The sequence below is a fragment of the Pleurodeles waltl genome, chromosome 4_1 (assembly GCF_031143425.1).
Source record: "Pleurodeles waltl isolate 20211129_DDA chromosome 4_1, aPleWal1.hap1.20221129, whole genome shotgun sequence".
Taxonomy (NCBI): Eukaryota; Metazoa; Chordata; class Amphibia; order Caudata; family Salamandridae; genus Pleurodeles; species Pleurodeles waltl.
Window position 1 is genome coordinate 91354055 of NC_090442.1, and position 17694 is coordinate 91371748.

Sequence of the window (17694 nt, forward strand, 5' to 3'; positions counted from 1 at the left end):
ACGTTTAATGTTGTGGAAAAATGCCCCACACTCCAGGAAGAGGGTCCACCAGTATCGGTCCCCTCCCTCAAAAGATGCTTGGCTAACATTCTACATGAGAAGTCCAAGTTCCACCATAACATCCTCCTTACAGAAATAAAACAAGTCCTTAAAAGAAAGCAGGTCAAGTTTAAAACACTAACAATCGAACAAAATATGGAAATGTGAGTAGAGAATTATTTACAGCTACAAAAAGTTATGCATTATAATGATTCACTTTTTATCCCTTAGGGTTGTGCGAAGGAAAACTGACATTCCTCAGCATTTGGGATACTGCCGCTTGCAACTGGTCCTACATTTATCAATATTTCCATTATATTCTCTATCCATAGCCTATATGCATATGTATTTATGCATATAGAATTTCTATAGCATGAACCGGAGCAAAAGGCAGTAGACCGCTTTCTGCTGTTCAATCTCTCTTCTCTTACCTACAGCACTTCTGGAATTTATATTTACCTCATTGTTGAGATCCCAAATGCATTTATTTTCTATTTTGACCTCATTGTCCAAAAGTTTAGATGGTCTTGATAGGCTCTTAGAATCTTGATGCTGATGTCCCACCACTGGTGTCTTTATTTGCACCCAAATCCCACACCTTAATGACTTTTACTGCTTGTCTCTTATTATCATACTTTTTTTCTTGCTTTCACCAGCTCCATTTCCCTTTCCCTCCATGATCCAGAGGATTGGTGTCCTCCACTGTTTTCCCAAGATTAATCCAACCAGAACTGACCATCGTTTTGGGTTTTCTGCTGCTGAACAGCTCAAAAGGAGTTTTTCCAGTATTCTTGTGATGTGTAAGTTGGTACATGTGAAATTTGTGTTCTAACCTCATTCCAATTTTTTACCCACACCATTTTGCTAATTGCTTGGCTTTTTTCATTGGCCCTGTTAAACTGATCAATCATTCCATTCATTTAGGGGACTATATAATGCACACCTTTTGTGTGTGATCCCTCTGTCTGAGTGCTTGTAAAACCTGCCCTATGAAATACTTCATTACAAAACTCAGATAATCCATACTTTGGACAGGTGTATAGTCACCAAAAGGGATGCAAACCGGCACATATTGCTGATTTGTAATTTCCTTTCCAGAGCACTAATTTGCACCACTTTGCACCAAAGAGGCATCCCATGGGCGGTACATGGGTGTTCCCATGCTACCACCCATGGGTTTTGATACAAAGCACTAGATATTAACTATGATAAAATGATAGGTGTTACCATTGTCGGATCGTATGGCTTCCGGGATCCCCCACTGGGGAATCACTTCATGAAGTAGAAACGTGGCTGCTAATTTGGCATCACAATGGACCTATGGTCCTGCCTCAGTTCATCTGGAGAATAGGCAGATCACCACTATGAGTTATTGAACCGGTCATGCATATCCACAATGTCCAAATGAAGAGCCTTAAAGGGACCTTGTGGTCTTTGAATGGTGGATCTTACCACTTTTAGAGTAGAATTAGGGGAATACTGCTGACAAACATTGCAGCTACGTAGATATCTGGTTATTGTGTCATGCAAATTGGGGACAAACCAGTCTTGCAGTATTTGGTTTGCCAAATGGTCCCTGGAAGTGTGAGCTGGTAAATGAATCTGATCTATGGCAATTGCAAGCAAAGCTTATGGCATAACTGCCTTTCCAGTAAATAGCTATACACAAAGTCACTCCTGGACTGGATGCATCCTCTATTTTCCCACCACTGCTTTTAGTGTGGTGACGCAGCTTCCTCTATTTACCTCAGGTGTAACCTTGCTGACTCAGTGTAGCGGCGTGTGTCCTTATTTATGGAAGTCTTTGCTTCGGCCTCCACTGGTGGGACAGTCTGAACCACCAGGACAGGGGCAGGTTGTTGGTCTGATGGTACGTTTGGGGCTGTACGCCTTGCTACATCCTTAGCTGCCCGATCCACCAGTACATTTCCCTGGTACACGAAGTATGGTCTTTATGTGTGCTCCACATTTCACAACTGCCACTGCCTGTGTTAGTAAAGTGCTGCTATTAGGGCTTCTAAGAGTTTTCTATGCATCACAGGACTACCAAGTGATTTAAGGAACCCTCCCCTGCTATAGCTCATGATACTGGAGTGTGCAGTGGTTGTTACATATATGGAGTCTGAGTATATTGTAACTATTTCTCCCACTCCAAACTTAAGGGCTGTTATTAATGTGTCCCTTTTCTGAAGCAACTGTGACGCTGCTGATGAAATATGTGATTGGTCATCACTATCCCCTGAACTCTGCTCTCTGCTTTTCTCCTCTTGGGAAAAGGTAAGGTACCAACTGTGCCTCTAATTGCCCTGAAAATTGTGGATTCCTATCCTGGTTTGTTGTCTACAAGTGCTTGACCTCTTTGGATTTGTGATTCATGGGATCACTTTGGGGGTTGCCTCAGGGGGGTCTTAAGGGGTTTAAATTTCAGGGTTTTCAGTTCCTACTGCAACATCTTGCAGCTGCACTAATGGGTAGATCCTGGGCTCTGTGGGTGTAGTGCTGGTAGGATCTTATAGGGTTGGGGGAACAGAAGGGGTGCTCAAGGTCTCTTCCTGTGAGGAATCTTTTGAGTTTTTACAAAATAATTTCCATAACGCTAAGGTGGCTTCTCTTTTCTTGAATTTGGCTTCTGCATATTTACTTTGAAGATGTATGGCAACATGCTCAATTGCTCTATCACTGAATGCTCCTTCTTTTGTCCAAGGATATGTATGCTTTTGGGTGGCTCTAAGCCACTCCTGGTTAGACTTTTGTAATTTCTGTCTGTCACCCGGGAATAACTTATGCATATGTTGTAAGGGGTTCTTCATCTTCAGGCGTACTTAATCTTTTACCTTTTACCTTTTACCTTTTTCCTCTACTAGGTTTCCGTAAGTTTAGATTGGACACACACAACCTTTCTGGTGGGAAACAATGTTGTCTACTTTTTCTACTGTACCTTTGTTTCCAATAGGTTTTCAATTTGTTTTGTTCTGCCTACCCACTGTTATGGGGCACATTACAGTTCAATTTTCCATTTCATGCAATGTACATTCATAATAACAATTTGCATATTTATCCCACAACAACATCACACTGTGGCCACACTTCATTCTACTGCACGTGGTCGATTTATTTTGGTCAACAAAACAAAACTTCAATAAAAACAGTTTGCAAGCGTTAACTTGCTGATTCACAAGGACATATTTCTGTTGACTGTGCAACACATGCATGCAATCCTTCATCAATAAAAAACACACATCACACACAAATGGCATGTTACCCTTACAGCCTTACTGATTCACAAAGATATATTCCTGTTGACTGTTCAACACATGTACGCAATCCTTTCACAAAAATCACAAATTTCATGCAAGTCGCATGCATTACCCTTATGACTTACTGATTCGCAAAGAAAAAACACAAATTGCATGCAAGTTGCTTGCATTACCCTTATGGCCTTTCTGATTCACAAAGAAAAAAACACAAATCGCATTCAAGTCATATGCGTTACCCTTAAAGCCCATACTGATTCACAAACAAAAAACACAAATTGGGCGCAAATCGAACGTGTCACCATCGGGGCCTTACCGATTCACAAAAAACTCACAAACCGCACACAAGTTGCATGTGTTACCCATATGCCCTTACTGATTTACAAAGAAAAAAAAACCACAAATTGTACACAAGTCGCATGCATTTATCTGTATGTAGGCATGGAGAAGTTACCCGGGACTCGTGCTAATGTTGTAAATACCTGCAGATTGGTCAGGCCTTTAACAGATGACACCTTCATGTTTCTTACTCTATTACATCCTTGAATAAACCTTTCACGTTGCTCGTGTCAGTCTGAGGGTTTGGCCTAAACTGCTTTTTGATTGTGAACAGCGGTGTAGTCTATTGATGCTTTATGTTGCGTGATGTTTTCACATTTCGTATTCCCGGTATTGCATTTGTTTTTTACATTTCCTACAACAACGTCATCCCAACCAGATACAGGGGCTGCACAAACTGATGTTTTTATTGACCCACAGACCAATCAGAAACAAGTTACAAGTGAAGAATTTCAGTCCTGGCCGCAAGGTGGGTGTGTGCAAAAAGAAGAGGGGGCATAGGTAGGCCCTAATGGAAAAATATGTCTGCTTATGCATCCTGTACCGTCAATGGCACAGCTATTCCATGAAACAGTTGAGCTCAGACAATGGCCTGGCCTTTATCTCCCAGGTGAGAGATGTTCTATAGAAAGTATTGGGCATAATGCTAAAATGGCCCAGCCTTTGACTCTCAGATGACAGAGGTTATATGCAAAGTGTTTGGGATAGTGCTGAACTTCCACTGGGCTTACCACCAAACGGCAGCAGGTGCAGTGGAACAGGATATGGGATGCCGAAAAACAAAATGAGAAAAATATGCGCATCTACTGGATTGTCCTGGGTTGACGCACTACCATTGGCACTGATGGTGATAAGAAGCATCCCTGACCGTCAGACTAAATTAAGCGCTTATGGCATTTTTTGAGGACCGCCTATGAATATACCTGTCCATGTGTCTTCTGCCCCTCTGTCAATAACTGATGGCTTCGTACTACAGTACTGCAAATGACTAAAGGAGACACTGTGTTTTCTTTCAGGTGTTGCAAGCGCTTTCAGACCCATTGATAACAGATGGACATTCTCTTCAGCCAGGCGACTTAGTCTATGTAAAGGCCCACACTTGATGTCACTGTCTTCCTTGTTGAAAGGGGCCTTACCTAGTTTTTTGTCAAACAGTGTATGAGTTTTACCTCTTGGATTAACAGCTTTCACACCAATAAAGCAGTACTGCCAGTAACATCATCGCAACAGATCAACAGCACTAAACAAGGGGCACCTGCCCCTTTAACCTCTATAAGGTACTATTTAAGGTCAGGAAGCCTTCTTGTATGCAACCACTGGTTCAGTAAGACTGCAGCAATGGAGCACATAATGGCTGAGACAACCAGAAAAAATACCAGTAAGTGCCCTTGGTTGCTGGCTGTGTCCTGTACATTGAAGCCAGCAATAATAGTAACTGAGTTGCTCATCATCTTCAAGGAACAGGTAAGGAATCCAGATACTGAAGAAAAATAAGGAACTTCCAATGATTCGACTGTAAAGACCATAGCATAAGCTACTGTTGATCTAGCTGAGGATTTGTCTAAATGAAAGCCAATAATATAAAGGAAATTTCTATGTCAATTTGATGACAAGATATGTCTCAGAACTGAACGTTTCAGAGTTTTATGTTTGCACACACCTAATAACTAGTACTCAGGATGACATGGCCTATGGTGGATTACTGACTAAAGCTGTTGAGTGTGCCTTTCTACATGAAATGTTGGGTAACACTGGATTCTATCCATCGTTTATCATGGCATTAGTCCCTGATTAGAAATCAGATAAAGGATAACCAGGTATTTGTACTATTCAGAACATCAAAACAGAAGAACAACTCATTGTCTACTATGACAGAAATATCAGGGTTGACTTTAGGGATTGCACCTTAAACACCTTAAACATGAAGGACAGGAAAGCAATACTGCCTTACTTCAAAATAGAACAGCAAGTAAAAGGCCCTCTTAGTGTTCAAAATGTCCCGATCATTAGACAATAATCACAGCTTAAATCATCTGTTTCTGTACAACAGCACCTGCCATGGATAAACTGATGTGCCACCTCCTAGTACTGAGTATAGATGAACGGTAATGGGCTCTCCAACTATGACAGGTTATAAGGGAATATTCCTCATTTGTGGATGGTGGGCCTATTTCTTTGTACCCTTTCCTTGGTATGGCAGTTGTTATCTGCCCTTTGTGCTGCACCAAATGTTCCATGTGAAACAACTAAAAGAGAAGAAAATAACATTAAAATAGGTGACTACTTGATGACCGTATTTGATGTAATGGCATCACATTTGGGAATTGTGCCACATAACTGTCAGATAAATAAACTTTGAAAAAGAGGACCTGTCAGAAAAGAAAACTACAGATTTGGAAACATTATAGATGAGATGGTGGCCATAAGAAGTGTTGTCATACAAAACAGGATGGCAATAGAAGTCATCCTGGCCAAAATGGGTGGGAAGAAGTCGCGACTGCGAGTCGCAATTAGGAAGGGGTGTTCACTGGTGGTAACCCATTCACAAAAGGGAACCCCTTCCCCTTTGTGAATGGCATGAAAAACATTTTCCCTGTGAGTACCGCCACTCGCAAGGGGGTCGCAAATTGCGACCCACCTCATTAATATTAATGAGGTGGGCCTTTGCGACCTCCTTGCGAGTCACAGAGGGTGTCAGGGACACCATCCTACATTCTGGAGTGCGACTCGCAAATTGTGAGTCGGTCTGACTCGCAATTTGCGAGTCGCAATCCAGATTTTTCCTACATCTGGCCCGTAGTGTTTATTTGTGTCATGGTAACAATGGTTCCCCAATGTTTTCATGCTATTGTTGGCTATCTTTGCCACCTAAAGCAACTTATGTCGACCAGTTCCCACAGATGGGAGTGCATGGGCCAGTAGTAATGCAATAGTAAATGAAGAAGAAAAGGGAAAATGGCTATGGAAGCAGAGTAAATGGCACTGTTAAGTGACCCAGGAGGGAAATGCTGAATTCATTTTGAGTCAGGTTCCATTTTGTAACAGTCAAAAGGGAAGGGTGCAGAATATGTCAAGACCATTGATCTGTTACTGAAGTTCTGTATTTTTGCTATAACCACAAGCACTTGAGAAATGTCCAAGGGCCTGATTTATATATCAGCGGAGAGAGGACACATTGCAATGGTGAAGGAGTTCCCTGCCTGCCAATATAGTGGTCCGCCCACCACATTTACATGCGGACGGACCTTAGGGTTAATCACAGCAGAGACTAATCTGTCTCCACCATTATCAGCCTAACTGGTGAAAAAGAAGACCAAATGTGACATGTTTTGTCCAGTGCAGAACTCTGCAGTCCTATTGCTGCCCTTCCTGTTTGACAATCCACATTAATCGCGCACCACCCCTCTGGGTGTCTGTGACCACAGAAGTAGCAGTGCATTCCAGACTGCAAAGACACCCAGCCACACACCAAACATGTTGCCTGACCGTGTGGTATGTTAACTGATACTCCCAAGATCTGTGTTACTTTTGCCATAAATAAAACTGTCACCCACAGGAGCAACTGGATACTCTAACTGGTGACTAGCATAAAAATACAGATAACATCTAAAAAGACGATAAGAGGAGTGACTTTGTTTGGGCAGAAGCTCTTTATGACTACCAGGTGATCTTTGCTTACATCACCTGTTGCAAAAACAGTTCTCTCCGGCAATTTGCAAATCTGTATATCACCTAAGTGTTCTCTTATGAAGTGTGTCATTGCGTAGCCTCATATTACGTGTTGTTAGGTATAGTTAAGCAGAACAAAATGGAACTTCATGTTCTGCCACTGACACTCTTTCCACAGTAGACCCCCTTCCATATTTAGAAAAGTGATGAAATTAACTCACCCCACATACAAAGCACTCGGGGTGCCAGATGGTGTTAATGGCAGTTAAGTAGTTGTCCAGCACAGGTTCAGCACAGCCACCACACTTTGGGGCAAACAAGGCAAGAAAGTCTTTGCGGCAGTAGGGTTTGCCATTCTTCTCGTGATAACCTGTGTGTTGCAGGAGAAAGACAAGAAGACACATTAGACCTAGAAAGACCTATTTTTTTTAATCTAATAGACATAATAAGAGCCTAACCTGAAAGGAAGTCCATCTGTAAAAAGACAGTGTCAAAACCAGTTACTTTATATAGGACCATCAGATGAAAGGCAGCGTTAAAGATAAACCTGGCATTAGGTCCACCAAAGAAAGGCAGGATTAAATCTAGACCTGAAGGATGTCCACTTGCAGAAAAATAGCATCAAACCCATACACAAGTGGTGTACCATCAGAAATACAACAATAAACCCAAATCTACCAGTCCAACCAGGAGAAGGCAGCTCTAAAAACCAAGACCTTGCATAAAGTCCACCAGGAGAAAAACAGCAAAACATCCAGAGTGTGATGCTACCTCATATTTTCATCCTTCCTAGGTCCATGAAATGAGTACTGGGTTAACAATAATTGCAGTAAAAAGCCTAATGGTATAATTTATTATAGAATTATGTTTGTTAGAAATGGGGTCTTTGGTTGGCAGTCAGACTACCCTTGTCCAAGCAAGAACCCTCACTCTAGTCAGGGTAAAGGAGAATCATCCTCAGTTAACCCCCGCTCACCCCTTTGGTAGCTTGGTACGAGGAGGCAGCCTTAACTTCAGAAGCAATGTGTAAAATATTTGTACCAACACAGGCCTAGAAAAATAGGTTATATTTATCTAAACAAAACAAGACCAAAACAACAAAAATCCAACATACACAAGTCAAGTTGTGAATTTTCAAAAGAATAAGAGTCTTAGGGCCAGATGTACAAAACGTTTTGCACGTCGCAAACAGTGAATTTTGCTGTTTGCGACGTGCGCAAAGCACATTGCGATGCCCAATCCCCATTTTACGAATCGGTAACCTGGTTACCGATTCACAAAACGGGACTGCGAGTCGCAATTAGGAAGGGGTGTTCCCCTTCCAAATTGGGAGTCGCAGCGCAATGTTGTATTGTTTTGTGGCCGCAAAACAATCGCAGTTAGCACCCATTTCAAATGGGTGCTAGCCATTCGCAAAAGGGAAGGGGTCCCCATAGGGCCCCTTCCCCTTTGTGAATGGCATGGAAAACATTTTTTCAGAGCAGGCAGTGGTCCTGTGGACCACTGCCTGCTCTGAAAAAATTAAACGAAAACATTTCATTTTTTAGTTTTGTAATGCATCTCGTTTTCCTTTAAGGAAAACGGACTGCATTACAAAAAATAAAACTGCTTTATTTAAAAGCAGTCACAGACATGGTGGTCTGCTGTCTCCATCCATTAATATTAATGAGGTGGGCCTTTGCGACCCCCTTGCGAGTCGCAGATGGTGTCAGGGACACCATCCTACATTCTGAATTGCGACTCGCAAATTGCGAGTCTCTCTGACTCGCAATTTGCGAGTTGCACTTCAGACTCTACTTACATCTGGCCCTTAATCCTTAGAAAACAGTTAGAACACTTTTATCGCTCAAAGGTACCTGGGTAGATGTCAAAATAAAGCTGCACAGGCGAGTGTGCATCGAAAGAGAGCGAGCCCCAAGAGAGTGATGTGTCGATCCGGACAGGCACCTCGGGTCTGGACAGGCTTTGCGTTGATTTTCCACACCCAGGAAATTGCACTGCGTGGGGTTTGTGCCGTTATCAGCCTCCGTAAGCAGGTGTTGCACGTAGTTTCTCCAGCCGCATTGCGTCGATCTTCTAGCCGTGATGCAGGTGGAGTGTTGATTTCATCTGCAAAGCCGGCAGCGCATTGTTTATCTGCTGCGTCATGGTAGATGCGTAGAAAATTTCCCTGCACGGTCCTTTGTGCGTGGATTCTCAGTTCTTGTCTGCCAACTTCACCTTTCAAGGGCCCCTGAATAGGGCAGGCAAGGGCAGGGCAGGAGTCTCAGCAGAGAGTCCAGGTGCTGACAGGGGGAGTCTTTGATGGCCCTGAGACTTGAACAAAAGGAGGCAAGCTCAGTTCATGCCCTTGGAGATTCTTCTAAAGCTGGAATTCACAACAAAGTCCAGTCTTTGTCCCCTTTTACAGGCAGAAGCAGCAACTGCATGACAACCCAACAATGCACAGTCACAGGCAGAGGCAGCACTTCTCCTCAGCTCTTCAGCTCTTCTCCTTGGCAGAGGTTCCTCTTGATTCTAGAAGTGAACTAATTTTCAGGGGGTTTGGGTCCTCTTCTTAAACTTCTTTCTGCCTTTGAAGTGGGCAAACTTCAAAGGAAAGTCTCTGTTGTTGTCAAAATCCTGCCTTGCCCAGGCCAGGCCCCAGACACACACCAGGGGGTTGGAGACTGCATTGTGTGAGGGCAGGCACAGCACTTTCAGGTGTGAGTGACCACTCCTCCCCTCCCTCCCAGCACAGGCAGAGTCCTAGAATGGTATAAGCAAGACAATCCCTACTTTCTAAAAGTGGCATTTTCAAACACACAATCTCAAAACCATCTTCACTAAAAGATGTATTTTTAAATTGTGAGCTTAGAGACCCTAAACTCCATATTTCTGTCTGCTCCCAAAGGGAATCTGTACTTTATTAATATTTAAAGGCAGCCCACATGTTAGCCTATGAGAAAGATAGGCCTTGCAACAGTAAAAACCAAATTTAGCAGTATTTCATTGTTAGGGCATGTAAAACATATAAGTGCATGTCCCACCTTTTACATACACTGCACCCTGCCCATGCGGCTACCTTGGGCCTACCTTAGGAGAGCCTTACATGTAAAAAGAGGGAAGGTTTAGGCCTGGCAAGTGGGTACACCTGCCAAGTCGAACTGGCAGTGCAAGACTGCACACACAGCCACTGCAGTGGCAGGTCTGAGTCGTGTTTACAGGGCTACTAATGTGGGTGGCACAACCAGTGCCGCAGGCCCACTAGTAGCATTTAATTTACAGGCCCTGGTCACCTATAGTACACTGTACGTGGGACTTACTAGTAAATCAAATATGCCAATCATGGAAAGCCAATTACATATATATTGTACATAAGAGCACTTGCACTTTAGCACTGGATACCAGTGGTAAAGTGCCCAGAGTAACAAAAAAAGCAAAAACAGAGTCCAGCATACATCAACAACCTGGGAAACAGAGACAAAAGGGTAGGGAAGACCACGCCAAGGATGCCAAGTCTATCAAAGTTTCATTCCACATTTTGTTGGAGTTGCTGGTTCAACAGTCATGCATTGCCTTGCCTTTTCAAGCACCCAGATCTATCCCTGAATATCACTGCAGCTCATCCTTTGGTTGGAACATGACTGGAGTATGCAAATCATGTACACTTGGGCATGGTAGTCTCAGAGGGGCAAGGTGGTGGCACTCTCCCCCCCCACTAGATCATCTGAAGCTGAAATGCAACACATCCTTTAATAAGGTCAAAATGTATTGTCTCATGGTTAAAACTTAAAAACATTTCAATGTTCAGGTTCACCCCATTGGCACCAGCATCTTATCTACTGCACATTAATTTCCTCAGCACCCTAAGTCTACTATAAAACGTCTGCTAATGTAACATAACATATATAGAAAATGTTTTTATTATAGTTAATGTTGGAAATGGCCTTTCTGCAGGGTCTCCCACAAACCTTTTGCCTTCCTCCTTCTTTTTTTCTGACCTCATTTATGCTGGTTTTAGGACTCTGTGTACTTTACCACTGCTAACCAGTGCTAAAGTGCATATGCACTCTCCCTTCAAACATAGGGAGGTCATTATGACCCTGGCGGAAGGCGGAGAACCGGCGGTAAGACCGCCAACAGGCTGGCGGTCTTACTTTGTGGAATTATGACCATGGTGTTTACCGCCATGGTCATCCGCTGGTTCTCCGTTCCGCCCACCAGGGCGGAGACGACCACTGGGCTGGAGACCTGGGTCTCCAGCCCGGCGGCCATCACTAGACCGCCGGCTGTATTTTGACCCGGCTTACCGCCGTGGATTTCCAGCGGTTTGAACCACCATGAAATCCATGGCGGTAAGCACTATCAGTGCCAGGGAATTCCTTCCCTGGCACTGATAGGGGTCTCCCCCACCCCAACTCCCTCCCCTACCCCTCCACCACCCCTGCCTCCCCCCAAAGGTGGCAGGTCCCCCCTCCCCACCCCGACCCCCAACATCACAGCACTCACTCACACACGACACGCACGCAGGCACCACCTACACACTTACACACACAAACGCAGACATACATGCCTACATCCACACACACAGTCAGACACGCACACCCACATTCAAACATACATGCACACATCCATACAGACATACCCACAGACATACACGCACTCATTCCCATACACACAACACCCCTGCAAGCACACACGCACTCACACACCCCCTCTACATACACACATGCACACCCCCATGCATGCACACAACACACAACACACCCCCACTCCCCTCCCCTCACGGACGATCGACTTACCTGGTCCGACGATCCTCCGCGAGGGGACGGGAGCCATGGAGGTAGCTCCGCCGACACCACACCGCCAACAGAACACCGCCACGGCGAATCACAGGACGTGATTCGCTGGGCGGTGTTCTGTTGGCGTGGCGGTGGAGCAACCTCCACTTCCCCGCCTCCCGCCAGTATGGCTGTTGGCGGCTCTCCGTCCGTAAAGGGACGGAGAGCTGGCAACAGTCATAATAGGCCAAGCGGCAAACCCCCACCACTGGCGGTCTTCCGCACGGCGGTCCCTCAGCGGTCTTTAAAAAAGCCCGCTAAGGTCAAAATGACCCCCATAGTGACATTGGCTCATACCCAATTGGCTTATTCAGTGGACTTATACGTCCTTAGTAAAGTGCACTACATGTGCCCAGGGCCTGTAGATCAAATGCAACTAATGAGCCTGAAGTACTGATTATGCCCCCCACATAAGTAGCCCTTTAACCATGTCTCAGGCCTGCCTTTGCAAGGCCTGTGTGTGCAGTTTCACTGCCAATTCGACTTGGCATTTAAAAGTACTTGCCAAGCCTTAAAACTCCAATTTTTCTACATATAAGTCATCCCTAAGGTAGGTCCTAGGGCAGGGTGCTATGTAAGTAAAAGACAGGATATGAACATATGTGTTCTATATGTCCTGGTAGTGTAAAACTCCAAAATTCGTTTTAGACTGCGGTGAGGCCTGCTCCTTTCATAGGGTAACATTAAGGCTACCCTCATAAACTGTTTAAGTGGTAGATTCTAATCTGAAAGGAGTAACAATGTCATATTTAGCATGGCCAGAAGGATAACACAAAATCCTGCTGACTGGTGAAGTTGGATTTAATATTACTATTTTAGAAATGCCACTTTCAGAAAGTGATAATTTCTCTGCACTTAAATCCTTCTGTGCCTTACAATCCAGGTCTGGCTAGGTTAGTTGGCAGCTCCCTTGTGCATTTTACTTAGACAACCGCAAACACAGGATGCTCAGTCACACCTGCACACATCTGCATACTGAATGGGTCTTCCTGGGCTGGGAGAGAGGAGGGCCGGAAACATACATGTCAAAGGACAGTGGCCTGCCCTCACACAATGGACTGCCAAACCCCCTACTGGGTCCCTGGTAGACAGAATGGAACTGAAAGGGGACCTTGTGCACTTCTAAGCCACTCTTTAAAGTCTCCCCCACGTCAAAGGCACATTTGGGTATATAAACTGGGTCCCTGACCGTACCAACTCAGACACTTTTTGACAAGATACCTACTGGGAAAGGAACTCTGAACCAGAACCTGCAACCTGCTAAGAGAAGTTGCCTGGCTGTCCAAAGGACTCACTTGACTGCTCTGCTGTAAAGGACTGCTGTCTTGCTGTTGCCCTGCTGCCTTTCTGCCCTCTGCTGAGAAGTGCTCTAAAACGGGCTTGGATTGAGCTTGCCTCCTGTTTCCTGAAGTCCCTGGGCCAAAAAGACTTTATCTCTGCAAAGACCTCCTTGTGTGGTGAAAATCGACGCACAGCCTCCTGGAATCGACGCATAGCCTGCCCTGCAGTGAGAAAATCGCAGCATCACCGAAATAGAACGACGAAGCCTGGCTCCCCGAGTGGAGGTCGACGCAACGCTAGCGTTGCAACAGGAACTTCAACGCACGGCCCACCGGACTGATGCATCGCCCAGCCGGAACGACGCAGCCCGACTTCCTACGAGAGGAATCGACACAGCTCCTGCCATGTGGCAGAAATTTCCCTTCATCGCCCACTAGATCGACGCAGCTCCTGTGAAGTCATCCTGCACACCCAGGATTTCTCCGCATCATCCCTGGAGCGTCCAAATACCCCGCAACCTGAAGAGGATCCAAGTCTGTGTGCCGGAAATCAATGCAAAGCCCTTGCTGCATGGAAAAGCATTGACACATCGTCTGTGTGCGCCCGGAGAAACCCATGCAGACCTCCTCGTTTTCCACGCATCGCCTCCTCTGTGGTCCTATGCGGATAATTTAGACGCAAACCAGGTACTTTGCACTCGCAGAAGACCATTGTTGTTTTAAGAACTAAAAGACTCTATCATCACAAAAATGATATTTCAACTTGTATTTATCAAATCCTGATAGTTTTGACCTTAAGCTACTCAGATAAATATTCCATATTTATCTTAACCTGTGTGGGGTATTTTTGTGGTATTTGCACTGTGTTACTGCATGACTTATTGCACAAATACTTTACACATTTTCTTCTATGTTAAGCCTGACTGCTCAGTGCCAAGTTACCAGAGGGTGGGCACAGGATAATTGGGATTGTGTGTGACTTAACCTGACCAGAGTGAGGGTCCTTGCTATGACAGGGGGTAAACTAACTGCAAACCAAAGACCCCATTTCTAACACGTATGCAATTTTGAATGAACTGTTTTCTCTGTGATGATTGGTTCCAGTGGCATAACAGTAGCCCCCACAACCTCTGCGGTGAGGGATGCCCCAAGCTACAGGGGACCCACTTCTGCTCTGTGCACTGCCGACAAGCCCCTCATCTAAGAGCGCCTGACTGGGTCCGATGTGTGGGGGAGTCCCTCAATGTGTTTTGCGGGGTGCCCCCTCAAGTTTCCTTACGGCTTGCTAGTATCTCTTTAAGAAGTGTCAGAGCACACAAACATCTCCCTCCACTCATTGGAGACATTCTCGCCTCTTGGAGGTCTGAATCCATTGATCACAGAGTAAACTGAGGTAGATCACTCAGAAAGCACGAGTTCTCGAGATGCTTCAGTCCTGTCTGCATCTAATGGGGTTTAGAAAGCACCTGAGGAGGCCATGTTGAAAGCATGTACACTAGCATGCAAGGATTTAGTTTTATTATCTGTCACACAATGAAGAAAAGCGTGGAAAACACACTGAATCGAAGAAAAAAAACAATAGATAAGTGTGCGCTGCCAGATTTACTCACCGGTGACATCATTACTGGTACTTTCAGTAAAAATTGCTGCTTTGCATTATCCATTGTGCTATGATGTCCACGCAAGTTAGCGTTTTCTCGTAACATAGAATTTGAACTCAAACTACACCCACCAGTACAAACTCCTTCAAGAAACAAATATTCAGCAGTGCACCACATAAGATGTGTGCTTTCGCATAGGTATATCAGGCGATGGACCCGTAGCTCTTCACTGGTGTTAAGGTTTGGGCCAGTGGCGTAAAGAAACTCGGGGGGGCCCTGCAAAGTACATGGAGGGGCCCCACTCTGGACTCACTCAGAAGCTTCCAGGGCAGGACACTGTGCTGAGGGGGCTCCCTGGAGATCTGCCCCCCACACTACGGGGGCTCAGAGGGCTTTTGTTACACCACTGATTTGGGCCCAGATAGACTAGGATTTTGCACTGGGGTTACATCACTTTTATAGCACAGCTCCAACTCAAAATCTATCTTGGGAGTCTCACACACACCAAGCCTAATTTGCCTAGCTTGGAAAAAAAAGAAATGCAATGCAGTCCTTATTTACAAAGACTTCTAACCGTGTTTTCTTCAAATTGGTGCATCTGTCTAAGGCCAGTGACTTTTTAAGGCATTAGCGAAGTGGGCTCTGACCCAGGGTCCGAGCCTTTCATGAGGCCCATAATAGAGCCTGCTCTGTTTATTCTGAGAATCGTGCCCTGATGACATTGAATAATTCTTAAACAGATTTATTTAAATACTGTTTTTCTTTCATTTATTTTTAATTTGGGACCCCATTGCGAGTATGGGCACTCACGGGGATGGTGGCCTGCTGGACACAGCAGACCACCATGTCCGTGACTGCTTTTTAATAAAGCAGTTTTTTTTTTCCATCTGCAGCCCGTTTTCCTTAAAGGAAAACGAGCTGCACTTGGAAACAAATACCGAAACCTTTAGTTTCGGTTTTTTTCAGAGCAGGCAGTGGTCCATTGGACCACTGCCTGCTCTGAAAAAATATTTGTATTTCCATTCACAAAGGGGAAGGGGTCCCATGGGGACCCCTTCCCATTTGCGAATGGGTTACCATCCACTTCAAGTGGATGGTAACTGCGATTTCATTTGCGACCGCGAAATTGCATAGCGTTGCGAGTCGCAAATAGGAAGGGAACACCCCTTCCTATTTGCGAGTCGGAAATTCATTTTGCGAGTCGGATCCAACTCGCAAAATGCATTTCTGCATCGCGGAGAGGCTTTTGCTCCTCGCAAACTGCGTTTTTTGCCGTTTGCGAGGTGCAAATCCTTTCCTACATCTGGCCCTAGGTCTGTAATTGTCTTTTTACAGGGAACCAAGTATCCAAATGCAGCAAGGCCTACTCAAGGGGGGGGGGGTGGGCTACTAATCCCAATTCACTGGCAAGCAACAACACGCAATAAATCATTGTCCTATCAGTGCTTTTCCCTTTAAAAAGGAAAATTACTTTTATTGCACAAACACTATTAATGTTATGCATTAAATGACAAATATGTACATCAGGTAGGTGAAAATACATTTAATAAAACTCTCATATCACATTACACCCCGTGGGTCCCCAACCCCATAATCACAATACTCCGTCACCCATACCAGCTGCAACATCACAATAGAAGGGGGCATCATTTTAAATAAGGCAGACCTACCTGACTTTTTCAGGGGGCACCACATCAATAACAATAACCACATTAGGCGTTGTCAATGTACACATTATAAGAGGTCTCAATACATATAAGGCAAACCCAGTGGCTTGGTTAGGGTGTTGCCACATTAATAAAATCAGCCAAATATCCTGTTCCAATATAACACCACTAATAAAATCAATGAATAAAGGATTAATAATCAATAGTACTAATTGGTGTCATAGTCTTTCTTCACTTTTTATAGGCCACATAATGTAGCCAGAGGACCAATCAGCAGGGGTACATGCACTACAGAGTAGAAGAAGAAAAGCTCCAGCTCCAGTTGAGATCTTGAAATGAAAGCAAACCTCTCCCAATGTGCCCTGGGAGACTTATTATAGTAAAAAAATATAAAACACCTTCTATGGGTTAGTGTATATACAAAAAAAACTTTCAGGAGGATAACTGCAACTACTGCAGCCCCCCCATATTACTTATATTCCTTATAGCTTGCTCTAGCCACCAGGAACATTTTCATCAGTCCCCTGGCCTCCAAAGTGGTGCATTTTGTGGGTAGCTGGAATTTCTAGCTCCCTGCATCAGCTTTCTCCTCTGCTGGGCTCCTGATGACATTCTCCTGCTGGTGGGGGGATCTTGAGCAGACCCTCTACCACCAGCCAGCAAAACACTGTACTTTGCCACACTCCTTTAGCCCCTAAAACCCCTGGCATCTTGAAGGGCATGCAAGAGGGAGGTAATGGAGTCAGAGTCCCCTAACTGGTCCTCAAGGGGCATAACGGGGCCAGCGTCACAAGCCCTGAAGAGACTTATCCTAGTCAAAGGATGAGCTGCAGACAAAGTCCTTAGACCATCTTTGCAGGACATCAGACAGCTTCTCTTTCGAGATGTTCATTCCTCTGTTGTTGTTGTCTCGTAGGTCCAATGTCTTCTCAACTGTGTCTCCCTTAAGCAGGGTTTTTTAAGTTGGGGTGTAAACGTTCAGGGGCTAAACACCACTGGCCAATTCTATGATGCCACATCAT

At 44.8% G+C, this 17694-nt stretch overlaps 1 protein-coding gene across 1 annotated transcript in view; it reads right to left on the minus strand.

The window, feature by feature from the left end:
* LPXN (leupaxin) overlaps positions 1–17694 on the minus strand; it is a 259193-nt gene that overhangs the window by 16573 nt on the left and 224926 nt on the right. The window contains exon 8 of the mRNA XM_069227825.1: positions 7523–7671. Within this exon, the coding sequence (XP_069083926.1) occupies positions 7523–7671 (149 nt within the window). The remainder of the gene's footprint in view (positions 1–7522; positions 7672–17694) is intronic.